The following is a 27,752-nucleotide window of genomic DNA, read 5'->3' as shown; positions in this document are numbered from 1 at the left end:
AGCCAAGAAAATGCTGCCATGCACCTTCCTTCAGCTGAAAAACTGAAGCTGTCTGGCTTATCATCACAGAAAGAAGTTAAATAGCTATTGCTAATGCTTGTTTTCACAGAATCACTGAACCAAAGGGGTTGGAAGGGACCTTTGGAGATCAGTTACTCTGCTGAAACAGATTCTCTACAGTATGTTGCAAAAAATATTGGTAACGATAAAAATACGTGAAAGATTTCCTATTTATAAATAGGAAAATTGAATTAAACTCTCTACAGTATGATAGCTAAGGTTTCCTGGATGTGATCTATGGATGGACCCTCAGTGCAAGTTCTGGGATGAGGGCAGGGGTTTCTTCCCATATACCAGTGAGCTCACAAAGGAAATTTTTTCTCCAAATCTTTTCAATAAGCTTTTGGTTTTTGCTTTGGCAGCCCCAGGTTACTGCTCTTTCCTTGTTCCTTGTTTACATTATGGATAATACAGGTATTTGGATCTGAACGTTATGATTGTTTAATAAATTATACACACAAGGTTATTCACTGATGATAATTTTCTGATCCAGATATTGAACAGACAGACCAGAGGTGAAGTGTTGCTGGACCTCTGCTTGCCATTGCGGAGGAGATCATTAAAGGCACTAAGGTTGAAGGCTGTGTGGGCTGCACTGACCAGTGATCTCAAGGACTCTGAGTCTGGCAAAGAGTGGGGTCAGGACCCTGAACTTCAGGAGAAAGAACTTTAGGCTGTGCAAGGAATTGTTGGCCAAGATCTCCTGGGATGCTGTCTTTGAAGTCAAAGTGTTGAGGAAAGCTGACTACTCTTCAAGGATGCCTTTCTGAGAGCACAAATGCTCTCTGTCCCTCTGAAAAAGAAAGCAGGCAGAGGGGGCAGGAAACCAGCATGCCTCAGCAAGGACCTGCTGGACAGGCAAACTGAGAGGCAAAGAAAGCTATATACAAGCTGCAGAAACAAGGGCATATCACATGGGAAGAATACAAGGATGTAGTCTGGACTTGGCAGACATGGGATCAGGAAAGCCAAGGCGCAGGCAGAACTGAACTTGGCAAGGAATGTGAAAAACAGTATGAAGACATTCTACAGATACATTGGCCAGAAGAGATAGGCCAAAGCAAGTGTACCTCCTTTGGTAAATGTAAAAGGAGAACTGACTGAGTGGTGTGGTTGACACAGTGGAAGGAAGGGATGCCATTCAGAGGGACCTCAACAAACTGGAAAGGTGGGCTTGGGTGAAACTGTTGAGGTTCAACACAGCAAAGTGCAATGTTCTGAGCTTGGGCCAGAGGAATCCCAGGCATCCATACAGATTGGAAGGAACGGTCCTTGAGTGCAGCCCTGTGAACGACCTGGGGGTCCTGGTGGATGAAAAACTTAACATGAGCCAGCAATGTGCCCTTGCAGCTTGGAAAGCAAATGGTATCCTGGGCTCCATCAAAAGAGGGGTGGCCAGCAGGGACAGGGAGGTGATTGTCCCCCTGTACTCGGCTCTTGTGAGGCCCCATCTGGAATAATGTGTCCAGGTCTGGAGCCCCAAGACAAGAAAGACAGGGAGCTGTTGGAGAGGGTCCAGAGGAGGGCCACGAAGATGATCAGGGGACCGAAGCACCTCCCCTGTGAAAATAGGCTGAGGGAGCTGGGCTTGTTTAGCCTGCAGAAAAGAAGGCTGTGGGGTGACCTCATTGCAGCCTTTCAATACCTAAAGGGAGCCTATAAACAGGAAGGGAGTCAACTCTTTGACGGGGTAGATAACAGCAAGACAAGGGGAAATGGTTTTAAGTTGAGGGAGGGAAGATTTAGTTTGGATGTCAGGAGGAAGTTCTTTACTGTGAGAGTGGTGAGGTGCTGGAACAGGCTGCCCAGAGAGGTTGTGGATGCCCCGTCCGTGGAGGTGTTCAGGACCAGATTGGATGGGGCCCTGGGCAGCCTGGTCTAGTATGAAATGTGGAGGTTAGCAGCCCTGTCTGGGGCAGGGGGGTGGGAGCTTCATGATCCTTGAAGTCCCTTCCAACCCAGGCCATTCTGTGATTTAACGAGTTTTCCCCAAAATGTTTCTTGCATGTGTTTTCAACTTGCTGCAGTTCAGTTTTATTAACTAAGGAAATGTCACATTGGAAAAACAGAAGTTGTTATCCAAAACAATTTACACAGTGAAACTGCATTCTCCGCTTGTTCTAGGTATTGAAGACGCCTACCTTCAGGAATTCTGAAGTCAGTTTCTTTTTGAGTGGCACAACTGGAATAGTTAAAGTTTAAAACTTTTTAAGAGAGTTGTTTATCAATAACCTGTTATGAGAAAACTTTTCTTTCTTTTCTGATTTGGTTTCAAATTGTTAAGAATAAATAAATGAGGTGAGTACAGGCTGAATTGCTCTGAAAGCTGATTTTGCTGCTGGTTTGTAACTCCTCAAGCTGTGTAAGGAATAGAGCAGATAAGTAAATGCCAAGCCTCCTTTCAGCAAGCCTCTGCTGCCTGATCAGCCTGAGTAATAGCACCAAGCAGAGATGAGGGGGTGGCAGGAAGGCCAGCGCTTCAGGAAATGGTTCTTTCTTTCTCAATGTGAATGTGAGAATGAACTCACTTCTTGCAAATGTTCTGGCACAAGAGGGTAGGCATAAGTAATGCAATAACTGTCACTGTGGTGAAGTGCTCATGGATCTGCATGCTTCTCAGGCTGGTGTGCCAGTGGCCACATGTGCCTTCTATCGAGAAGTTGACAATTTTAAGTAGTGCCATGTCTGATAAAACTTCAGGATTTAGACCCCTTGGAGCTATGTCAATTTCCAAGACAAAGCTAAATTAATATTGTTCTAGGCAAGGTGTGTCTGTTTTTCTGCCAGTTTACACTGAATCCCTGGGAGGATCAGAAAGTGGGCATAAAAGATTAGAAGACAGACATGCTTTAAGCGTGTGCCAGTCTCTGCTTTGATACCATGTAGCAGCAGGAGGCTTCTGTAAGAATGCAACTATATGATGCATAATTTACTAGCCTGCATTAGTACTGCTAAGCATATCATAAGAAAAAAGCAGCTGGTTTCCACTGCTCCCTGATGGATCACATTTTTGACCCAGCAGAGCACAAACAACCCCCAGCCATCCCCAGCAACCCATTCAAGAGTTACACTTACTATTTAGCATCTTACTTCAAGCACAGACAGTCCTGACACCAAAATACGGCTGAGGACACGAATCCTTCATGAAAGAAATATCTGGCAGCAGGGTAGGACCAAATAACACTAACCTGCAAGTATGAATAAGAAAAAAATATGTTGTGCATCTTTTCAGTGCCCTGGGTTAAAACTCACCTCTAGAAAATGTTTTTTTTTTTTCTTCAGTTTCTTCAGTGAATAAAAAGTTTGATAGAATTTGATTGTATCCTGGCTGTTCCTCATGATATTCTGTTTCTCACGTGAGAGTGCTCTGTTAGAAATAACATCACTGCCTTTAATGGGATTAAACTTAGTTATATTAGCACTGAAGTTCTCCGGATGGTAGGAAATAGGCTGCTCCAAAGGCTACAAAATCAGGTTAGAAATCATGAAGAATCGTTATAGCATAATGCTCTGGATTTTGAGGATAGTACACTAGGCACAGTGCCACTAATAACTGTGGACACCTGTAATTGCTAGCTGTCAGTGCCCAGCAGAACTTCAGAATAAGGGAATTTGAACTGAAAAGAGCAAAGCTTTTAAAATAATTGAAGAAATTATTCCTTTCCTTTTGTTGAAATAGCAATGACTGTTCTTTTCATAGCTTCCTGGTTTCACAGGGTAACTGCTGTCATAACATTTAGAGAAGGCTGAGATGAACAGTGAAAATGAGAAATGGGCTGAGGTAAGTAGAACAGAGAGTGCAAAGTGACAGCTGTGAAGAGCAGCATGCCATCCAGCCCTGCACCCACTACTGTGAACAAAGCTTCTGCAACAAGGAGTCTCAGCACCCAGACATCTCTGCCATGCCTTCTGACAGAGCCATGCCTCTACCAGGAGCGTGGGCTGACTTACCTTCCCACTTACTGCGTGAGACAGTTTGAACACCAGCACTCCCTTGTCCCAGATCTCTTTTTCTCAACTGGTTGCCATTACCCAGCTACCTTGTTCAGCTCGTTGCTATCATCCTGCTTGGGTTGTTGTTACTTGATAAAAATTTCTACTCTAACTGTATTTGCTTCCAATGGAAACTCTTTAGGGTTACTTCTGAAGAGAAAATGTATTTCTACATATTGAAGTCCAAGTACCAGACTGTAGTGAGGGTTTATCTCCTCTGAACAAGACAGCGTAGCTCATCGTTCACCCTATCTGCGCAGGAAGAAAAAAAGAAGAAAAAAACCAATATGAAATGAATGTGCACGAATTTAGTAACAAGAACAGAACTTCTGCAACTCACTCCATTAGACTTCGGATAATATTGGTCAATAAATTGGCAAGTCTTTGGAAAGGAAGGAACTGACAGGTGGAAGAATGGAGAAGCAAATCAAGCAATGCATGCCTCCTTTCATTTGTAAGCCAGGCTGAAGACAAAATATCTTCCCAATTACAAGGTTGCAAAGCCGTTCTACAGTAGCATCTTTACAAGTGATACAAAGTGTTGTGTGGGGATACAGAATAGCTGCTGACATTGCTGACTGCAGGTCAGTTCGTTACAGCCCCTCCTGAGGGCTCTTCCTGAGGTGCAGCAAACCCAACTGATGAACTAAGTAACTAGGTTTCAAACCTTGGTCAGCTAATCTGACACTGCAATGGTTCATCATCTTGGTGGGCTTTAAAATACATATATATGTATATAATTATTATTGTTTTTAATATCGTTAGCATTTTGTCAATTCTGTGAGAACAAATTTCATACACTCCACTTTCTGCTTTGTTGCTATTTATAGTATATCTACTTAAAGTATATTGAAGCTTTGAAGCTATTCAAAAGTTCACAAGTCTTTTCTGGCTTTCCTGTGTAGTTTGCATACAGAACGCAGGGCTCTGTGACCATGTGTTAAATTGTATAGCAAGGGTGGAGGAATTTGATGCATTTGTCCTCTAACTCTGTTCTGTTGCATTAACTGTCTGTCTTTGAATGGCAATTATTTGCACCTGAGCTATGTCTAAGTAGATCACCAAACAGTTGTTAACACAGATGCAAAATTGACTGCTGCATTTATTTAAACAGACATGCATTTATTTTCATTTTCAACTTTTAATTGTAGACACTTGCAGCTTTACAAATCTATAAGGTTTCCAGCCTGAACTCATCTTCCAAAAAACCATGGAGAAATTCATTGTGCAGGAGACCTCTGAAGTAAGAATGTTGTGTGTGTGGTAGGGCCAATCCATTGTTACTGAATTTTCTGTGAGGAGATGCCCCTGAAAATAGCTGCAAAAGTCAGTAATGCCTTAATCGTCACTGAGTTGCTAATGGACATTTCTGAACTTGTTAATTCACCCATATTTGAGCACCCAGGGGACATTTCAGTTCAAACGGAAACACTGTTAGAATTTGCAGCAGAGCAGAAAGCCCAGAAACTTTGTACTCTGTAGATGTTGTGGATAGGCCACTTTGTTCTTACATTTGCTGTAAGTAAATGTATGATTTCTTTATATCCCCAAGAATGCATTTCCTAGGAAGGATAGGAGGTTTGCAGAGGGACCATCAGCATTACGTGCTGCTGTACATGTTAACAGTTGCTGGAGAAATACCGTGTCCCATCCCTGTTATCTAACTGGGGATGCATGCACTTTTTTCCATACTCATGACATGTTTTGAGACTAATGCAGCATGTAGGTTTGAAACTGCAAAGTTACCTCCACTTCTCCAAACACAGATCATACATACCATGGGTTCTGCAAGCATGAGCAAGCTCACCTGACTGGAGGCTCAAGCTGCCGCACCTGGAGTGTGATAAAATGCCCTGTAAAAAGGCACCATCCAGCAATTGTTTGCAGTTTGCCCATTACAACCTGCTGGGGCCTTTTTGTTTCTTTCATCTGTGTCACTGCTAAGCAGCTTGTTTTTCCATATGGAATTTATTCATTTTATTTTATATAATGCTGAGGGCTTTAAAAGGGAGAAATGAAAATACTAGATCAGTGCATGTTGATATGCATGATGCCTGTTTTTCTCTGCAAAGCATTCTGCTATCTTGACCGGAACGCACGGTTTTTTTTCCTATGCATTTTTATGCATTGTGACAGTGTGGGAGGACCACATGTCACCACTTCGTCTTATTTTGCCAGTGACCTTTCCATCACCCTACACGCACTCTTGACTGTAAGTAGTGTGTCTCATCACGTGACGTCTGCAGGAAGTTGATGGAAAGAAAGAAGGAAAAAAAAAAAAAAAAAAAAAAAAAAACCCACAAAGAAAAAAAAGAGAAAATAAAGTAAAAGAGAAAAAATATAGATATCAATAATAAGCAGTATCAATAAAATCTAGCAAATCTATTTCTGCTTTTAGTGTAAATAAATGTGAGGAAGCACATGGATGAATGCTGTACTGTATGCTGAGGTAGGTGTCCTATTTTTGAACTGCAGAGTGTGAAAGAGCCAACCCAGCAGCCCATGACAGAGCAACATCTAAAATAACATTTTTGTATTTACACAGACTCGAGCCACTTGTTTCTCCTTCCTCCCCACTGCGTTTCTCAAATAAACTGCTAACTACAGAAGGGCAGGGTGGAGTAATTCTTAAGGCAAACAGCACAAAGCTCTTTCATTCCTGCATGACTCACTGCATGGCCTGGTTCATCTGTCCATCACCTGTCACATCTGCAACTGAGAATAAACTTAGATAGGCACATGCAAAGTCTTCCTCCCAGGGTTGAATGTTCTAGTGCTATGTACCAGCACTGGCACTCAGTGACCTGGTGCAGTTGAGGAGTGATTCTCCACTGTGTTTTAGTAGGGATGAATTGAGTCAGGGACCAGTTTCTAGCTGTTAGTGTGAGGAGCTTTTTGATCAGAATTGACAGTTGGTCAGAAATGAGTACTTAGAAAAAAGAATTGAAAAATCGACTCCCGAAAGAAAAAAAAACACCAAAAGTTACAGAACTGTAGATGCACCCTGTTTAGTTTGATAGAAATACTTCTGACCTAATGACTGTGGCTTTTCCAAAGATCTGGTGAGGATGCACCCAGGGGACACTGAAGATAAAAAAGAAAAAAAGCAAGAGCTAGTTGATTCAAGGGCAATCTCCTCAAATCCCAAACGTGGTATGTCCTGATGTGCAGGAAGCTGAACTGTGGCAGGACTTCAGCTCAGCTGAACTGGGAATCCCAGACAGAGCTTAACTTCAATGTTGGAAGAAAGTGCAAGAGGAATGTCTGGGAGCAGTGTAGAAGCATGTCTCAAGATTTTAGGTTATGTGGTAAAGTTAATTTGCATTCCCACAAACAGGCACAGAGAGACAATGGTAGGTGAGGAAGAAGAAATAAAACCCAGCTGAGTTCCACCCAGGCCTATCACAGAGGCTGTGAACTCATCAGAGGCTCATCTGCACAAGCACAACAGAGCACAGGGACACAAAGACAAGCAGGGACATAGATCAAGGGCTCTGGAGGGTCAACCACCTTGCCTGGGCCTTTCCCAGGGCTGTACCAGTGTGGTATCCATCATAGTGGCCCTCAGGAGAAGCTCTCTGGATCACCTTGAGCTGTGGGTGCTGCTGCTCAGGGGATGCAGGGACAGAACATTTTGTGACTTTCTTCAGGGTTTTTAGGGGGCAGAACTGAAGGTAGGATGAGGGAGGATCAGCTGGACTCAGCCCACAGGCTCGAGGCCCTGTTGTATGCATGTGGTGACAGTGACTGGAGTGACTGCAGCTGTGCTTGATCCGGTGAGCAGGTGATGTTAGCCATCAGGTTTTAAAATAAACACATCCAGTTTGACTGATTGCTAAAAATGCACGGACAGCTAAAGATGTTATAAAAATAAAGCCGTCTTGCCAGTTAGACATTAGCATTGTGAAACAGAAAAGGAGACAAAGTATGTCTTTTCCAGAAAGAAAGTATTCAGTAAATGCCGTTTTTTGAAAACCCATGGTATCATTCACCAACATACATCAGAAGGGACTTCTGATCCCACCATTTGTTCGCTCAAGGTTTCTGATACACATCCATCAGCCATTTCAAAAAGAGCATTTTTGCATTTTTTGGTTCACAGTTTCTTACACAGGCCAAGTGGCATGTTTGTAACAAAACAAAGCCATAGCGAGGGTTTGTGCAATGTGTTAACAGCTCCCCTACAAGCACTCTGCTGGAGCAGTGAGACCTCAAGCTGTGGAGAAACTTCAGAACACTGTGAGTAAACAAGCTGCTTCTCTCTTCTGCACCTTCACCTTTTATTGGTATGCCTTTCTACTTAAATGTGTCAGAAAGCAATGGCTTTGACAAAGTTTAAATAAACATTCTTGAATTTAGCACTTAATTCACTGATCTGCAGACTAGGAGGCACAAATTGAATGAATTCAGCATAAACCATGTTGTGAAGAAAATATATATTTTTTTTTTATCAATAAATGTTTATTTATACAGAATGGAACAGCTGCAAAAGAAGAGACTGCCAGAAAGTTAGAGATACAACAAAGCTGTGACTTAGTAGGTAGGGAACTTCTGACTGCATGAGCAGGCATCCAACTTGGGGCTGTTTAATAGTCTGACGAGGTCGCCGTACTTCTTACTGCAAACCACTTTTCAAAGTTTACTTTTAGTGCAGAGGAAAAACAAATGCATTCATCTCACCAGCTTTCCAGGGCTTGTTTTCTGGCCAGTACTAATTTTGTTTCCTGGCCAGTGCTAATTATTATGCTGCTTACACATTTTGGAGTAAAGTACCCAGCAGTCTGTGGCAGTCAAGGAAACAAAGTTGATATAAAAGTTTGCTGTGCAGGCACAAGGTTGCGTAAATTGCGAAGTTTATCCTGAACGAACTACAGGATGTAGATGTGCCCCTTGGAATGGATCAATGTGAACATATAACAGGAAACCTGACAAACAAGCCATATGCTTTTGTATATGTGTGTTTAAATATTTGTCCAGGATTAGATGCTGTATCTTCCAAGTTTATCAGTTATTCTTACTGTCTTTAGATTCTTTTTGTACGATACATGCCATAAGATTTACTAGTAATCACTCTCCTTTTTCATATTATTCCAGCAGCTCCTATTTTATGTAACCCCATTCTTTTGGGTAGTGGTGACAAAAGTCAAGATGACAGCCAAGAGATTTCACTCAGCTTTGTGGAAATATCAGCTCTGAGCTTTCTGGCACCTTTTATTAAAACAGAGATCTTCCTTGTCAAATGGCCACAAGTAAAGGACTAATTACCCTAGTACCTATTACTTGAAGAAGTGTGTATTATTAAATTTAATTTCCCACTTCTTTTCCCTTTTATAAAACTTTTAACATTGTCTTTTTTCACCCATATTCTGCTAAAAGTATGAGGTAACTCATCTGAACTGAGGATCAGATTCACTTTTGCTGCAGGTGGCAGGAAATAGCAGAAGGCAGATGATGAGGGGCTGCCCAGACGAGGTGGATACTCTGGCACAGTGTGAGGGCCAGGTATGTGCTGTGCTCCAAGGCTCTAGTTTCCGTAGCCCCTCTGGCTGCCAGCCTGCACTTGAGATGCACTGCTGCAGGGGAGACAGTCTCCTCTGAGCTTGCCTTTGTAATTCCCAGAGACATACAGGAATTCAGCTACCTGCAAGAATCAGCAGATAATAATCTTCACCTTGTAAATAAAATGGCAAGTAAATTTAGAGTGGGCAGAAAGTGGAATTAGGAAAAACCTGAAAATCAGAACAACACTTGTCAGCTGCTTAAGCCACCCTAACATTTGTCTAAACTAAGATGCCATGCCTCACCATAGTGAGCTATTTTAAGACAAACCTTTTGGCTCTGCTAAAAGCACCGTTCTTCCAATTTACACTGTCTGTTGTTGAAGTAGAATATAGCAGAATTATTTCCAGCAAATTATAAAGAAAACTATCATAGAAGTTAGCTTCCTTTGAACAACTAAGTGTAATACAGATTCTTGAGATTGAAGTGGACGTTTCACTACATTTGAGATGGCTGATTGGAAACACGGTCATGTCAGCTGAATATCTCACCAGGCCAATATGACAAAAATAAACACCAGCAGCATTAAAAGGGCAGAGAGGTAAACAAGTTGTCCTTGCTTTATTCGCATTAATTTTTACTCCAGAGCACTCAACAGTTTGCATTTAAGAGCAGGTAGAGCAGACAAGAGCAGACATACTTGTGTTCATGCACATACATGCTGATAAAATGAATTATTCTGAATTACAGTTCTGTTTTTGTCAGATACAACAAGCAGAAACAAAATAGGTTAACAGAAGGGAGAATGGAAATAATCATCCTTGTGATAACGGAGAATGCGACACAATTGAGTCTATGAGTGGTCCAAAAAATGGGCAATGATAGGAAATACTGAATTAGTGTCAGTAGCTTCCGCAGGTTTGTCTGCATAAATGCAAAGCACCGTGTGATGCTATGGTACATGATACTCTCATTTGCCATCAGTAGTTGAGTACTAACAGACCTATTCCAAATAGTGGCATCAAACTAGATTCAAAATGAAGCGATAGGTATATGATGTCTTCAATGAAATATTGACCCCTTAAAATGTTTTCCCCCTTGAAATGCAGTTTCCGACAGCTGTATCTCCAGCACTGCTAGTATGAAGTATGGATGACTGAACATTTTGAATCTGTATTTGAACATCATTTGAACATCTGTTGAACATCAGCAGGCATTCAGACATTGTAATTTCTCAGAATGTGACACAGCTTCTATATGAGGCGTTTTGTTAGTCAGAGCATTTACCAAGTGTTCTGCACTATGCACCTACTGTATGGTCATAGAAATAGCTGAGAGAGAAGGGATTTTCTTGCTTGCAACTTTTTGCTAACATCTCTCCCTCCCCCAGGGAGTAACAAATGACCTCATTGTTTCTCACTCCTGTCCTGCTGCTTCAGAGATGCTGGCAACACTGTTCTTTCACATTAATTAAAACAATTACATTTAACTCAGAAGAAGAGATCCATACTCAGCTTGAAATTTGCTGCGTTGAAGATCTGAGGACACCTCTGTATTTAAAACTTTGCCTTCTTTTCCTAGCTATATTTGCTGGTTTGCTAAAAATCTCTACAGATGTTCCCGAGCTTTTCCAACAAGTTTAAGGCACTTTATTCAAAAGATATTGGAAAGAAATAACTGCTGTCTTTGCTACTGAGTTGATGTAGTGGGAAAGAGTGCAAGAATGTTAGAAATGAGAAAACAGTGCAAGATGTTTCTGAGTATGTTGGTCTTGTCATAAGTGAGTCCACTGAACAAAGGTAGATTCTTGTCTGAATTTGAAATGTTATAAATCTACTCCCTCACATCATGGCTGATGACGTGTGGAGCCTTCTAGACCTGGTGATGCTGGCCATATTGCTGGTTATGCTGTGGCCAGGAAATAGCCAGCTGAGGAACAGCTGGAAGCAGTTAAGAGTAAAATACTGCATGTAAGAACGTGTGCCTTTCATGTCCTGTAACTATTACATCCATATAATAGTTTCAGTTAAGTTTGGTTCAAACACTATTAAGGAAAATGAGTTTAATTTTTCCCACTATCTCACCTATTATGTTTTCTGTCAGGTAAGTTATCTTAAGTTCTCCCATTTGAAATCCTACTTCCTGCTCCCATTTACCCTCCTACTGGGCAAAAAGTTTTGTTTTCCTTTCTGAAATACATGAATAGAGAGAAAGCATTATCCTCAGTTTCATTCTATAGAATTTGGATAATAGGAGATAGCAAGGGAGTTCTTCTGTACAAGAAAAGGAAAAGATAGGTGAGGCTTTCTAGCAGCAGTAGAATTTTTTTGTACTATTAGTAGTTGAAATCTGGAGAGAAGTATGCAGGGTTTTAACATGCATGTTTGCCAGTCCCAGAACTTGGGTGAAATTGTGGTTAGAAATTAATTGAAGCCAGCCAAGTCAAGAGAGGATTTGGATTCAGTCTATTCACTTAGTATACTAAAGCAGATCTAAACAAAAAGGCTACAAAGGAAACAAACATGAGCCTGTTCCAGCTGCCTCCTCTGTCTGAAGATATAGGTCCTCTTTGTGCTGCTGGTGCAGATCTAAAGAAAAGAAAACAAACAGGATGTTCACAGCACAAGGCTGAGCTAGGATTCTTTTAAATATCAGAGGTTTGTTGCCAAGGGTGAAGTTTGCAGTTCAAGTACTAACCCAGAAGATTCTTTGTAAGCTTGATACCAGGTTCCCTTCAGCTGTCATGATTTTATAAACAGATTTACCTGTGTGCAGAGCCCTGAGAACACTTCTTTCTACCTAGTCTGTGCATACTACCTGCACCTTCTTTTATCTCCATATCCATGTACCATCTCTGGCTTACAATTGAGATAGTATAGAGCTCTTCTAGGTGGCAGTAGTTCTGAAGGTCTATATTTTTAGAGTCTCCGTACAGTATCCAGATCTATTTCCGAGACTCACTGACACTGCAAAAACGCAAGTAATAAATATCTCTACTAATTGCTGGCACTGGGCTGCCTTTCCGCTTTTTTTTAATACATCTCTGCCACCTAGTGGGCAATTTTTTTGATTACACGTTTTCTTCAAAATAGGTAACAAAGCTCAAAAATTTTGGCTCAGGAGAAACACAGTTCAAATTTGGAGAGGTGTGAAGTTCACACTTTAGAAGCCCCACGTGGATCACAGCACCTTCTAAGCCATTCCTCTGCTACCCTGAGCCAGCCCTCTCCTTTGCAATGCTGAGGTAACAGGAATTGTGGTCACAAAAAGTCACGTGCATAACTGATGGCTTTGGGCTGGAGACATCAATCTCCAGAAGATAAGAAACAAAGTATGAATATTGTAACAGCAAACAGCCATACTGGCAGGAGATGCAGCATAGCCCACATGCCTACTCTCAGTATTTATTACTGAGGTATTAAAATGTCATGTGTGTACACCAAGTACACGAAATGCAAAAGAAGCCTCTTCTTAATGGATATCATAGAATGGCTTGAGTTGGAAAGGACCTTGAAGATCATCCAGTTCCAACTCCTTTGTCATGGGCAGGGACACCTCTCACTAGACCAGGCAGGCCAGGGCCCCATCCAGCCTGGTCTTGAACAGCTTCAAGGATGGGGCCTCACAGCTTCTCCAAGCAGCCCATGCCAGAGCCTCAGCCCCCTCATGATGAAGGATTTCTTTCTAACATTTAACCTAAACCTCTCCTCTTTTAGTTTAAAACTGTTACCTCTTGTCCTATCACTACATGTCCTTGCAAAAAAGTCTTTCTCCATCTTTCTTGTAAGCCTCCTATATATAAATACTGGAAGGCCGCAATGAGGTCTTCCCAGAGCCTTCTCTTCTCCAGGCTGAACAACCTTGATTCTCTCAGCCTCTCTTCATAGGAGAAGTACTCCAGCCCTCTGATCATCTTCATGGCCTCCTCTGGACCTGCTCTAACAGGTCCATGTCCTTCCTGTGCTGGGATATATGCTGTTAATAGCGACACCATTAATGACCAAACTCTACCCATGCCAGTTAGTGGACCATCACAGAGGAAGAATCCATCTACAGAAAAAACAGATCTATAAGATGAACATCAAATAATTTATAAAATATCTGCTTAAGGGTTCTTTTTGAAAGGATGGCCAATTTTAATGGAGAGATTATTTTTACAGAGAAGTAAGTATTCTTTTGTGTTAAGTATTTTGGCTACTAAAATTTCTGGGATAGGCAATAATATTTAGCATGCAGATTGGGAAGCTCTGTCTTGATCAGGGATAGCATAGATTTGAAGTGGATTAAGCCTATTGCATTGCCATGCACATAAGAGGGAACAGGAAGCTCAGGAAGAAAAGAAGCAAGGAAACTTTTCCTGAGGATGATAATGGCTGAGTTGTTTAGTAATTACTCCAAGAGAGTATGAAACTGGTGCTTAGGACATGCTAGTGATTATGTTCATTTTAGTACCAACAAGGATGGATGGGAAGAGGTCACTGCTGCCCTGCAAACAGTATGTGGTACTGCAGAAATGGTATGCCCATCCCTTAATTGAAAAGAAGAAGACAAAAAGATTTCCAAAAGCATTTGCATCCAGATTTCCTCAGCTGAGGAATGCAACTCAATGACAAAACCTTGAGACAAACGGATTAAAACCTAGGTGGAGAGAATAGTCTTCTGCTAAGAGTTCACAGTACTGTATTTTATAAAGTCCTTTTCCAGTTTGCGAATATCATCACTGTGTTCACAGCTGTGATTTTGCATGGAACAACTGGATTTTCCTTTGACATATATGAGCAAAGCCTTATAATTCACTGGCAGAACAAGGAAACCATATTTTAATCAACTCTTCAAGTGGTATCCAGTAATAAATAAATGCCTTAAGAAGTCAGGAGCAGTTTATTTCTTATATCCAGTAACTGAAAGGATTCTAGAACTATCAGTCATTTCTACAATCCCACTGTTTTCATTGTACATTTCTGGGTGGGTGCTGGGGCATAATTTTGATGTAAGAATAAACGTTGCCATGTGATGAGTGACCAGAACAAACAGAGCATAATTTTCTCCATAAGGGTGCATTAAAAATTGAACATATGCTGTGGATAGCAACATACACTTCCTTTGTTGTGCTAAAAGAGGCATTACTGCCACACACTCTCAGTTCAGAGGCAGGCAGAATGCATCCAAAACTGCATGTAGGAGCTGTGTGCTGCCATATCCAGGGAGAGCAAACTGGGCTATTGGCAGCAGAAGTTATTGCAGCATTATGTGGGTTTTAACATGTAGAAGAATATTTGCAGGTGTCTGAATTAGGGCAGGAAGGGCAGTAGAAGATAGAATGTGGACAAATGTATGGATTGTGAATACAAATAATAAAACTAGAGAACAACTTCACATTTGTGTACCCTGCAACTTTCCAAACTGTGAGGTAGCTTTCATATTCAGATGATCAAATATTCTATATGTGTAACAACATGTAGCTTAAATGTAGCTTAAACGACAAATGAAAACAGCCATCTTTCAAGTAAAATTAACTGAAATAAAATATAAATTAATTTACTTCTCTTTATGCAGAAAAGAACAATATTGATTGGAAGGAAAACAAAACACATTAAGGAAGTGATGCTTGCTCAGTAAAAAATGTGTATTTTGGATGTAAAGTGCTTTCTCTGCAAATAACCTACTGGACAAAAGTAAACATATTTAAATGTAGAAATTGAGTGTGCATATAAAATGAAAGATAAAAAATCTTCCTCAAAATTTGGAACTGAAAGTTCCAGTAGTTGGATAAATGTTCTCTAGTTCTATTGAAATTATTTCATTATTTTATTATCTGTGCATTAACAAAAATAATTCAAGATTTGGAATTTGCATTAGAACACTCATGTTTACAAACTTCATTCATACCATCAGACAATGATTGTGTGATTAAAGAGAACTAATTTACACCTAATTTGCCATAGCAGGGACTCACTGACAATTGTGCACAATTTGTAGCCACAAATCTTTTACTCAATATACAGTAAGTAATAAACTTTGGAATAATGCACATTGCTTATGGATTACGTATTTATGATTGAGATGGAATATTAATTGTTGGCTTCTGCATTTTTCACATGGTTATAAGGAAAGCGAGGATGGACTGAACTTCTTTTACTTACGATGAAAGGGTACACTTGGAATGGTCAGGATTGTCCAAGCAGAGTAACAGCATTACAGGCCTGTGAAGAGACGGTTTTGTTTTCCATCTTTCAGATTGAAAACTAAGGAAAACTAATGAAGAAACCAAACTCAACAGCACTACCATGTCTGAAGATTCCCTACAGCGATACTCTGAACTGGAGCTGTAAATACTATTGTTACTAAATAGTAATTCTACAGATATTCAACAGATTTAAACTACTGCTTAGATTTTCAATCCAGATAAACATTTTACAGCAAACTGGAATACGAGGCCATCTTCTGTGTCTAAACCTGGATAAGTACAATGCTGCACTTACTTATGCAATCATACAATAAGATGTAGTACTTTGCTGAATTCATTGCTCTGAAATGCCAAGTCTAAAAAATGTGGCATCAGCTCTCTAAGAAACAAGTTTCTTACCGGAGTCACAACTTCAGAGGCACTTATTTGAAGCGAAGCAATAATTTAAAGTAGATCAGTTAGATTAATTGCTTCTGCAAATCCACTGCATTTATGAAGGATTTTCACTTACTTGTAATCGTCAGTGCAGACGACATCATAACCAAGGGCTTTCAGCCTGTCTTCTAATATCTGTACAGTATTATATCCACAGGAATCTCTGTGAGAAAGAAGTTGAATATTATTGCAAATATTTTATTTTCTATTTTCCTTTGAACTATTATCTAGTTCCCATTGAACTTGATGGAATTTGTAAAGGAAATTCCCATTATTTGTCTCTTCTGTGTTCCTTAAAACACATAGAAAACTGATGTAGTTTGCTATTTACAATCCTTCATTTGCTTACAGATGTTTAGCATTTTACACACTCAGTTTGCAGAGACTTTTGATTGGCTTCAACCTGTGTAGCATTTGCAGATTCTATTAACCAGAAATGTTTCAGATTCCATCTACAGAAACAGGAAAAGAGACAATTTTGTAAAATAATAAATAAGGCTTTCATTTTTCATACTCTTTGGCAGCTATTTAGTTGGTGATAAAGTTGACGGTGTCTTTACAGAATAAGCTGGATACAATAAATTAGAATTATTCTTGTAGTTAAAAGTTTGCTTCCCTTCTTGAATACAATGCTAAAACATGAGAACACAGAAAAAATCAGGAATAATCCAAACCACAGTTTTTGTGCCTAGCACTGATTTTTTTTTAATTTGGTTCAATCAACAAAGAAAGCTTGGCAATAGGTAGCAATGAACCTACTGAGATTTCTTAAACTTGCACCAGTGTCAAGTAGTAAGGCCACTATTAGTTACCCATGACTCTAAGAAAATCATATGGTATCAAAAAATCACTCTTCATAAAGTATATAAATATTCCCATGCATCCAGCTAACACAAACTAAAATATAATCTCAGTAGAAATTCAGTGCTTGTTCTAATTCTTCTTTGTGATAAGGGCTACTTCTGCAAAGGTGAACTATACTTTTTTTCCAGATATGATTCTTCGGTTTTAAAAGAAAGGCTCAGAAATGCTAACATAAAACATGCTTATACTTGCTTCTCTTGTCATAGATTCCATAGAACTGCAGTAAAATATTGCTCTGGGTTGGCAAGAGCAAAATGTAATGAAAGAGAAGCAAATGGAAAGAGATGATATGTGAAAGAGAAGGATAAAAAAGGAATTGTTTCAAGAAGAGCATCCTCACACTCCAAAGAATCCAGGTGACATCAGAGATTTAGCTGCTTGTGGTGGATATGGTGACATCTAAGGCTGTTTTTCTTGCCCCATTCAGCCAGAGCACTTTTAAGACCAATTAAGAGCTATCACAGAATCACAGGGGTTGAAAGGGACCTCAAGAGATCATTGAGTCTAACCTCCATAACAAAGCAGGCACTCTAATATAGGTTGCACAGGTAGGCATCCAGACGGGTCTTTAGTATCTCCACAGAAGGAGATATGATACAGTAAATTGCAGGGACTGTGGAGATGGTTGGAGTAAAGCTCACTTCTTCTACTCCTCTACCTTTGATTCATCTATGCATGATGACTGCTTCTCTCCTTCACAGAGAGAGAACTTTCCCCCAGAATTTATAATTAATAGACCACTTAATTTTTCCTTTACCAAAGCCTATCACCTTGCATAACTATTCTGTTACCTACAAAGTCCATTTTCTACCATGTTTCTATTGAAAATCTTTACTTCATTTTTGGCTATTCTTTTTAGACTGTTTTGTTTGTTTGTTAGTTTTTAAATAAAATTAACTGCAGAATGAGACCTGTTAAAGCTCACTCTTTATTCTTGAATTGATTTTAAGTTATGAGAGAAGATGAGCCCAATTGTGGCATTTCCATGCTTCTACTGATTTCCAGAACAGTTAAGATAAGTGAAAATCAAAATAATGTATTTGAAAAGGCAAAAGAAATACTTCACATCAGCATTTAATCTGAAATTCAGTTTGACCCTTTTCCTACTAAAACAGCATGTGCTATGCCATCACTTAAGGTTTGAGATCCACATAAACGTATCTCAAACTAAGTGGACATCAGAACTAACATTAGAATTTATTTTTATTTTGTCTACTTCTGGGAGTGCCAGCTGATGCTTCCTGTGTCAGCAAAAGCATCTAAAATATTTTTAGTTTAATTGCTGAGCAACTGTAGTAAAAGTAAAGGCTAAGGTTAGGTTTTAAAAACAGGCTTAAGAAGAAAGAATGATTTTTGTAGGAAGATACAACTTACATATCTGGTCCTTCAATATCATCCACAACCCAGATGACTATTTGTGAGATCTTGTCTCTCTGGAGATAAGGTATTTCATAATCTGCAAAAAAACTGATTTGAGAAACATTTGTTTAGAACTATGTGGAAAAAAATCCCTCTGCAATAAACAAACCTCTGATCCTGCTGTGGGATATGGCCTTGCTTGCTTTTAGATTTGTATCTTATGATTAGATTCAACAGAGTTGAAAAAATCTGATTCATGTTACGAATGTGCACAAAGTGAAACACATTTAATGTGAAGTTTTGTTTTTATATTCTTCACCTTTGAAGGACTCAACTAAAGAAAGTTATGACTTAGAGGTGAATTAGAGTGAAATGAACTTTAAAATGCAAACACAAAACAAAGAGCATTTGATATTTAGCCAAAAAAAGGATTGTTCTTGTAGACTTCTAGACTGAATACAATTTTGTTTTCCATAAAATTTAACAACAGCCACAAAACAGATTGATTTTTAGATATGAAATCATAGCAATATTAATAACAGATTTGGTCTAAGAATTCATAAGGCCATAAAGGAGAAACTTCTAGCTGTGTTTATCCCTGGCCTAGAATTAATTTTCTACTTTATTGTCTTGTGTAATTTTACTTTGCTACATAATTATCAATTAAAACAGGATAATAATATGGAAACTAAATCCTCCAACATCAAATAGAAAATGCCAAATCCAACAGATTGTTTTAATGTCTGTTTTTTTTTTTTTTTTTTTTTTTTTGTATTTTAAACACTCCAGCAAAGATGTAATGTTTTCTGACCTTATCTTTGCACTCCCACCTCCCCCTCCCATCACAATGCTTGTAATGGCTGTGTCTTCATATAATGTCTGATCCAAGCCCCAGCCCATGTGTGTGATCTGATTTGCCTATCATGAGTCTTCTAAATTTCTGCATCTGAGCAAGCAGCTGCTGCATGGGAAAGAAATCACAAGGCTTGGGATGGTTATTGCAGTCTGCTGGTACTGAGTTGAGACCTATCCATGAAGTTAACATGTTAATTTAAACTTCTGGAGAAGTGGGAGGCTTTTACTAACAGTTACCATCTCTAGAGAAGTCTGGTATGGCTACGACTGACCAGAGATCTCCAGAAACAACAGTAGATTTGCCTGTCCAAGGTGTTCAAGCCTGTCTAAAATAGTGAAAGTATAACCGAAAAACAAGATTACAGTTATTTTTTAACTCTTTTGCTTGTTCATGCATACATGATCAGGAAAAATGCATATTCCTCCAGAACATAATGGGATCTTTAACTAGAGGAGCCAGAAGCCCAGGAAGAACAATATATAACAGACTTCAGTAAACCAGTTATTTAACCATGCAGGAGAAGACCCAAACCACTGTTCGACCTTTTTCTTTACAGACATCAGACCTTCAACACATTATTTTGTGCTCACACAGTTTTCTTACCCTCTGACTGGATAAGCTCCTCCTTCTGCAGAACCATTCAACAAGACATGTATCACCCCAGAACTGTGTTGTGCGTACTGCAATACATAACAGAATATTTCTTTTCCAGAATTTGTTTTACAGATTTTTTCTATGACTTGGTATTGTCTTGCAAGTAATGATGACCAAGGAGACAATTTTACCAGAGCAGAATTGTGAAAATAATGTCAAACTAAAACCCCAAAACCCCAGCCTGCTCATTCCAGTAAAGCTGACAAGAATTATACAGCCAATGCATGAATTCAATCTATCTTCTCAAATTATTTTCTCAAACCTATAAACAACTTCTTCAGATCAGGAACACTCCTGACCTGAATTTTGGCACTCCTTGGGCTTGATCTTTGGAGGTCCTAAAGTCCCTAGTGTGCTTGTTGTGCTTAGTATATGCTTAATATGTATTAACACAGCTAACATAGAATTTGACCATGTTAGCTAGATGGGATGAAAGTCAGGCTCCCTCTGCTAAACACCATTCCCAGCCTAGAAAAGCCTCTTTGTACCCGAGGAAATAATTTAGCACAGTATGAGACTCAAATCTGTTTTGACCCAACAATGCTTTCCTAAACCATCAGGGATGTGCTCACTAATGTATGAAGTGTGTGTTAATGCACTATTTACAGTCATCGAAGCCATCCTCCAGAAAGCATCCACTGCATTGTTTTCACATTCTGCTGCAGTAGGGCAGGATTCATAGTCCAGTCCTGTCAGGAAGCATGTGAGATGTACTGTTAAAGACATAATAATGGCTACAAAAAGTGACCTCAGAAAGCAACTACATACAAGATAGTCTGAAATAACACAGGAAACTGTTAACTGTTTTATTTTTTTCTTAGTATTTTCCATTCTGTGCAGTTAACATTATCAGTGACATGCTGTGGACTTGATAATTTGGCTGAAATGGCCATAACTCCACACCCGGGATGCAGACAGCTCTACATTCCATGGTTTCTCTCCTGTGCAGCATTGTTTCACTGTGTGCTTTCCTTAAGTATTCACACAAAACAGGAGAGAAGACAGTGGAGCTACCCGATTCTTAATTTTTAAGCAAAATTAAATCCTCCAAAACACAGCAGTCTGTCTCCATTACAGTTTTACAGGCAAGCATATAATATAGCACTCGCTGTCTTCTTACCAGTGCTGTTTTCCTGCCCACACCAGTTTAGAAAATCTCCAAAGAAGCCAAATAGAGTGTCACCAAGAGTCATGTAGCGACGAGCTCTGTTTGAAAAGCTGTTGACTAGCAGCTGATTATTTTCCCAGAAGAGAGACTAAATTAAAAAGGAAAACAAAATACAGAAGAAATGAACCACCACTTGGGTGCAGACACAAGTTTATGTGGTGCTGAAAACGTTTTAAAATATATTTTGGTATTTATTTCAAAATCAAGCTAAGAATCAGGAATGTTAGCTACCTATTTATAGGAACAAACTTAATTCTTACAGTGGTGTTAATTCTGATCACTAGAGGCTTCAGGGGTGTTTCTACCATACTCAGACTGGAATCGCATCTATACTAAATATAATGAGGCCTAGCTTTGCTTTCTTCATCAGATATTTAGGGAAAGGAAGAAAAAGAGGAGGCATTCATAAGCCAGATACAGCTTAGAAAATTGTCTCATATTTCTATGCTGGCTTATGGTGTGAAAAAAAATTGTATGTTACACTGCTACTTTCATGTTTGCAAAATGTTCTCATTAATGAATCTACACAGTCAGTAGCATTTGTTGGTTTAGCATGTGTCACCTAGAGATAAGGAACAGTTATGTCAGCAGAAACACTGCTTTGTGTTACAACCTTTTAAAGAAGGCTAAAACATACATTTTGATGGGATCCTACAGCACCCTATCTCATTTCTGTTTATATGTTTAACATTTTTAACATGACAGAGTTGAATATTCAGCGCCCTGGGATTTGGTGTGTAAGCAGAAGGAGCAGGCACAGCCATTGCAAGCAGAGCATCTAGCATGAGGAAAAGTAGCTGTGCAAGGTCAGGGACTGCAACAGAACTACTGGCACAGCAGGAAAAACAGGAGACATTTGTAACATGGGAAAGGAGTAACAGAAAAGGAAGACACACAAATACCAGGCTTTCACTGCAAAAACAGTGAGGAAGAGGAAATGTTAACACAATCAACCACTGCAGACACAGGGAGAGGCTGGTACAGAAGAAGGAAGAGACAAAGGACACCAGAACCCCTGGGGAGAGGACTGATGGGGGATCAAGGTCTCCTGCACAGGGGAAGGGAATTGTAAGGTAGTACAGAGGAATATGAAGATTACTGCTGAAGTTACTGCTTACAAGAAATGCAGATAAATGCACTGCACTCAGCTCCAGTTTAGTTTATAAGCTGCAGGTGGGCCAAAATAATGAATTATCAGCCACAGAATGACTTCTAGTCTGTTCTGAATGACTGTGATGGGAAATCTGCTAGATGTCACTGGACTGTTATCATAACATTAATAATCATTACCTTGCCAGCGGGAATTGCGTGCAATGACAGTTTGAAAAATAATTCAAAGTCTTGAGGTAGAATGTTGCAAGGATCCTTGTTAATAAAAGCATTTCTAAAGGCTTCCCATAACTCTGAACAGTTCTTCTCACTGCAATTGTCAAAACAAATAGAAGAACTGGTTTGTTTTTATTTTTTTTCCAAAGCAGAACAAGAAAGTGATTTGTTCCCCATCTCTTTCAATCCACAAAGTAAATCCCTCACAAGATTAAGACAGAAAATTTGCAACCAAGGAATAGCATGTATCTCATTTTTCTCCTCCTTACTGCAGCACCTCTCCAAAGAAACTATGAAGAAGTAAAATGCAATAAAATTAGTTGGATTTACAGTGTGGAATTAGACATACATACATTTCAAAACATACCCTGTAAAGTCTTCACAGTGAGCTATGTATCCAGCTTGGTAGAAAGGCTAAAAGAACCAAACAGCTTTCTCAGAAATCTTAGGGATTCAAAAAGCCACTTCTGTTAAAGCACAGCTAAATATGCAAAGCTACTGAATGTAAAAATTACTCCTCAAATGTCAGATTCCAGTGCAGGAGTTACTAACAGTTTCGATGATAGAAAAATGGTTTCAACAAAGAACATCTTCAGTGTAAGCAGATTCGAGGATGATGCAGCTTTAACTTCTGGAATGAGCACAGAGGCTGTGTGGGACATGTACTGTCACTGTGCAGTAGCTGCAAGAGTACTGTTAGGATTCAGCATTTAAATTGCTCATGAAGAGGTGGGCTGAAAAAAGACACAAGGCTGTGCATTTATTTCCCTTCTGCCTGCTCTGCTTTGGGGACAATAAGCTCTCGCAGAAGGACAGGGCCAGCCAGCCAGGGATGGAAGCATCCTAAATCTCTGGATTTGCATGAGCTCATCTGCGAAAGCTCTGGACCTGCATGAAGTAATTAAAAAGTGAATTGCTGCTTTCATCACTTTCCCATGGTACCTTCCTCACTTACGCTGTGACAATGTCTATGCTGGGAGCACTGCTCAGCAGAAAAATGTACTTCACATGCACCAAGCGACCCCAGTGTGAGTGGCTGTAATTATGAAGCTTGAATAAAAGTAGTCTCTAAAAGTAAACTAAACCTAGCCATTAGAGTGTTTAGTTCATTTAATGTTATCCATATACAGAGGGGTTTCTCTTGGTGCTTCTCCTCATGAGATTCTTTAAGCAGCTGCTTTGAGATGCAAAGATTCTAGATTATTTAAAGTTAGAGGAGCCAGCTTCCATGCAGGAAAAAGAACTTTGGTCCCATGCAAAGAACTGGTCATGCTTCCAACATCTTTTTAAAAACTAACGTACCTTAAGCAATTATGAGACCTTGACCTGAGAATTTTCAGTGATGCAATATGACCCTTGGTCAGTGGTTCCAATGATTAAACAGCTTACTTGATAAAAGGATTTGCACCCTATTTCTAACTTTAAGCTGTTAAACTTTAGCTCCTGACAACTGTATATATTTGTGTCTTGTTTTGCAGAAGAGGTGAGTGCTGTCAGCCCTCACTTCTTCGTGTTAGTGCTTGTAAATTATCATCAGCTGAACTCTTAACATCTTGACAGTTGAAACCAGCAGTAATTTTCTGCTTAATTCACTTGCATTTTTCACTTCATGTCTTCTCATCTCAGGTTTGAACAGCTTGTAAATCAAAAAGATTATTCTTCTCTGTTAACTCAAAATTTCTTAGTTGGCAAAAATACTTCATAAACGACAGAGTGGGGAAGGACTGTAGTTCAGGACAGTTCTTCTCAATCTTAATAGACAAAAATAAGATGTATTACATATAATATAATATTTTATATTTTTAATATTATTATATATATTTTATTTATTTATCTTATTTTATTTATTTATATTTTATCTATATTATTATAATATTTTTTCCCCAAAAGCTTTTATTACATGCTATCTGTACAAAAATATGGCAGCTAACATAAGAGTTGTGTTTGTGTAATACAGCATACTACCATTAAACAACTTCAAATACGATTTTCGTTCAAATTTCTCACTTCTGCATTTTGTAAAATACCTCTTTTGCAATTCTGTATGTTCTCTCTTAATGCAAGGTTCTTCTTGCGTTTTCTATAAGCATTTTTATGTTTTAATTGTTTTGCAGTGTAAAGACATGTTTTGCCAGATTCTTTTCTGTTAGTGAAGTATTTTTGAAAATTATTCTGAAGCAAAAGCTATCCAGGTGGCTACGCCTCTGTAAAAGCTAGCCTGGGGGCAATTGAGAGGCAGACAATGAACAAAAAGGATTATAAATAATTAGAATATCTGGCTTGCAGCTGTGCAATATGAAATTTCAATTTCATTTGTGTTACAGTATTTTCTCATAGACCTAAGGGAACGAGAATAAAAATATATTATGATATTACATGAAATAAATTGTGCAGCTGCTCTTTTTATACTGCCTATTTGGTCCTTAATTCAGGAAAGCAATGCTAATGTCCAACCTTACTTTAAACTGTTCAGATTAAGAATAATTCAATGTGTTCAACTTTATGCAGCAAAAATGTCACAAAACTGTAATATATAAATACTTTCTATACCACTGTAGTTACATGGTAAAGCAAACATTTCCACAGTAACCATCCTTTATGTTGCTCATTTTAGAGTATTCTGATATATTAGTTAATTCCTGCTTCTGCTAGAAATGAAATGGCATCTCTTAACCCTCGCAAGATAAGACTTGTCTAGTTACCTACATAATTTTTAATTAACATGATTTTGTAGCTTATATTATGTTGTAGTGGTGTAGGAACATATAGTTAAAGCTTACTGATGCTATCCACTGTGATGCATTTATACATTTGCCACACTGGAGCTGTTTTGACAGAATTTTAGTACAGCATTCTCTGCATTAGGATGAGGTTTTATTTCCTATGGAACTTCAAAAAAAAAAAAAAAAAGGTTCTGATATGTTAAGAAAAATGTTGCTTTGCCTTTGTTAAATATCATAAGTATGTTTTCAAGACAGGTCCTGAATCTTCCTGTTTTGCAGCAGGAACTGAAAAAGTGAAGCTGGGGGAAGGTGGTGGTGTTTTCCACTATTTTGCAACTTATTGAATTCTGCACAAGACCACAATTCGATACTGCAGAAATCCAGACAGCTTCCTTCTGCAAATACCTTCAAACTATCAGGAGCAATTCTGGACTGAATTCAAAGCGACTGTCCTTCAGACATTTCTCCTTTTCACTAAAGCCGAAACAATGTAAAGAAGAAAGAAAACGTGGTCATTTTAGGCGAGGGTATTTCCTCCAATTTTGTGTAATTGACACAGACAATGAAAACTCATGGTAATAGTACTTCACTGAGTTGATTACTACTTGATTTTTCACCTGGATGAGCTAAGCAGTTTATATCAGCAGCACAGGATATCTGTGATGTGGTCTTCACCCTCTTACTTGACATGACCTACAATACACACAGAGTAATGCCAGTCTTTCCAGGAGCGCTGACAGATTTGGTGCTTTAGAAACATCCCCAGAACTTCTGTGCAGTGTTCTTTTTATAGAACACCCTTACTAGGGGAAAAAAGTTGAAGCATTAAAAATACTGCCTTATTTACACTACTGGTATTATTGCAACATCCATCAAAGTTCAATTTCTGTTTCCAGAAAGCTACACGTTTCGGTTTCAATCGGATTACTTTCATGGCTAAGAGTCATCATACTTTTGATTAATGACCAATTTGTACAGAAGACAAACACTATTCCAGAAACATGCAATTACTTACCCAACAGCAGGATTCACAATTCTAATATAGTCATAACACCTTCCAACGGTTATGCTTTCCAGGTTTTGTGTTGTACCTTCACCTTTCCATTTTCTTCCTTGCACTTCTGAAAAGTTGTTCATAAACAGAATGGAGCCTAGTAAGAAAGACAGAAAAAGGTTCTTCATCATGAATTCTCTACAATCCAAGTTCTTAAAAGAAAAAAAAAAAAAAGACAAAAACGACCAGATTAAATTATACAAGTTAAAGGGAAACCAATTAATATCTTCAATAGTAGCTGTAGCTCTGTACACAGCAGACAAAGTTGGACAGAAACCTGAACCTTGCCAGACAATGTAATCATACTGTTTCCTGAAATGACCGCAACCAGGGACACATCACTTCCTTCTATCTGAAAGTCCTCTACTTCAGGAAAACGAGACTTTTATGGTTCTGATGTTGCCACCTGGTGATAACTGGGAAGAATTACAATATAGTTTAGTATTCAGTGTACTTACTATTCAGCATTTACAACGTAAGTATTTACAATGCCTTCAGTTTGCTTAATTGCCACACTGCAGATTCCTAGAACTCACAAGTGCTTGCAAGCAGCACATTCTAGAGTGGTCTCATTTAGTTTCAAGAAAGGGCTGCACTTTTTTCATGGCTTAGGTAAAAATAGATGCTGAAATACATACGAAGAACGAAGAAATTGAAATACATAGGTGCTGATCTCATAACCCAAATTCTCGTGTGATCTTGGGTCATGCATATGGATATCATTACTGACTTCCTTTTCCGCCTTTCCACTGGGTACTGACAGTAAAATGTTGATGTGATGATGTGTGATTTAAAGTTCTCTTTGTAAACAAAACCAGGCAGGATTATGAGAGCCAGAAAGGCTTAAGGCACTTCTGTGCATGGAAGAAATATCTTCAACTTCTGTTCGCTTTTATTTTGCCTCCAAATTCTTTTCCCTCGAGAATTCTGCTAGACTGTCAAATGGTATGAATTAATGCACTCCTCAGTGCAAATATTTCCCTCTTTAAAATAATTTATAATTTTTTCAGCTTCAGAGAAATTTTTGTATGGATTCACATTTCTGGGAAATGTGGCCTTTCTTTCTGCTGAGCAGTTTCCACATCTCAGCGAATTTTATTTCTGTATTTATTGATATTGTGCTAGATATATGTGCTGTGTATCTGTACTATGTAAATATACTAACATACATACACAACAGTACTCACACAATATATTATATTGAAGGTAAAATCCTACTTGTCATCAAGTAAATTGCTACTTGTGCATTTATCCTGTAAGTGCAGCTACATTTTGGCTTACTATCTGCAGCAAATTCTTTAGGAAAGCCATATTAGCCCAGTCATAGATGTGCAGTATTGGGCTTAGTATGGTGGAGACACTGCAAATGCTGTGCTTCAGTTACTTCTTCAAGGCTTTTTCTTCCTATTTCCCTTTCATAGTCTCTAAAGGATGACCTCTTGACAGGTCACTAGCACACTAATCACATGATTTCAAGTCTACTGCTTTGGGTTAGGATTAGACAGTGAAACCACCCACAGAAGTCAAGGAAAAAAATTTAACATGGACTTCACTTTGGACATATTTTGCCTAAT

The 27,752-nt window shown here is 38.9% G+C and overlaps 1 protein-coding gene across 4 annotated transcripts; it reads right to left on the bottom strand.

Annotated features, from left to right (window-relative positions):
• Positions 1 to 919: 919 nt before the first annotated feature.
• On the bottom strand, positions 920 to 26,478 carry BST1 (bone marrow stromal cell antigen 1). Of its 4 annotated transcripts, XR_008206587.1 has the most exons (10): positions 26,140 to 26,478; positions 22,366 to 22,495; positions 21,028 to 21,163; positions 20,514 to 20,596; positions 19,857 to 19,933; positions 18,413 to 18,505; positions 16,251 to 16,337; positions 15,696 to 15,755; positions 4,012 to 4,305; positions 929 to 3,427 (listed from the first exon to the last, which is right to left on the bottom strand). XR_008206587.1 is itself a non-coding variant. In XM_052682354.1 (9 exons), the coding sequence occupies exons 1-9, from the start codon at positions 26,307 to 26,309 to the stop codon at positions 4,302 to 4,304; spliced, it is 840 nt and encodes a 279-aa protein (XP_052538314.1). In that variant the 5' UTR covers positions 26,310 to 26,478; the 3' UTR covers positions 920 to 4,301. The 4 variants fall into 4 exon arrangements, 3 of the variants coding, with proteins under 3 accessions (XP_052538314.1, XP_052538312.1, XP_052538313.1); XM_052682354.1 differs by having other exon boundaries at positions 920 to 4,305; XM_052682352.1 differs by lacking the exons at positions 929 to 3,427; positions 4,012 to 4,305 and adding an exon at positions 10,149 to 12,140.
• Positions 26,479 to 27,752: the final 1,274 nt, after the last annotated feature.

The sequence above is a fragment of the Tympanuchus pallidicinctus genome, unplaced genomic scaffold (genome assembly GCF_026119805.1).
Source record: "Tympanuchus pallidicinctus isolate F22 unplaced genomic scaffold, pur_lepc_1.0 scaffold2, whole genome shotgun sequence".
Taxonomy (NCBI): domain Eukaryota; kingdom Metazoa; phylum Chordata; class Aves; order Galliformes; family Phasianidae; genus Tympanuchus; species Tympanuchus pallidicinctus.
This window is presented reverse-complemented; position numbering and strand designations above follow the sequence as displayed.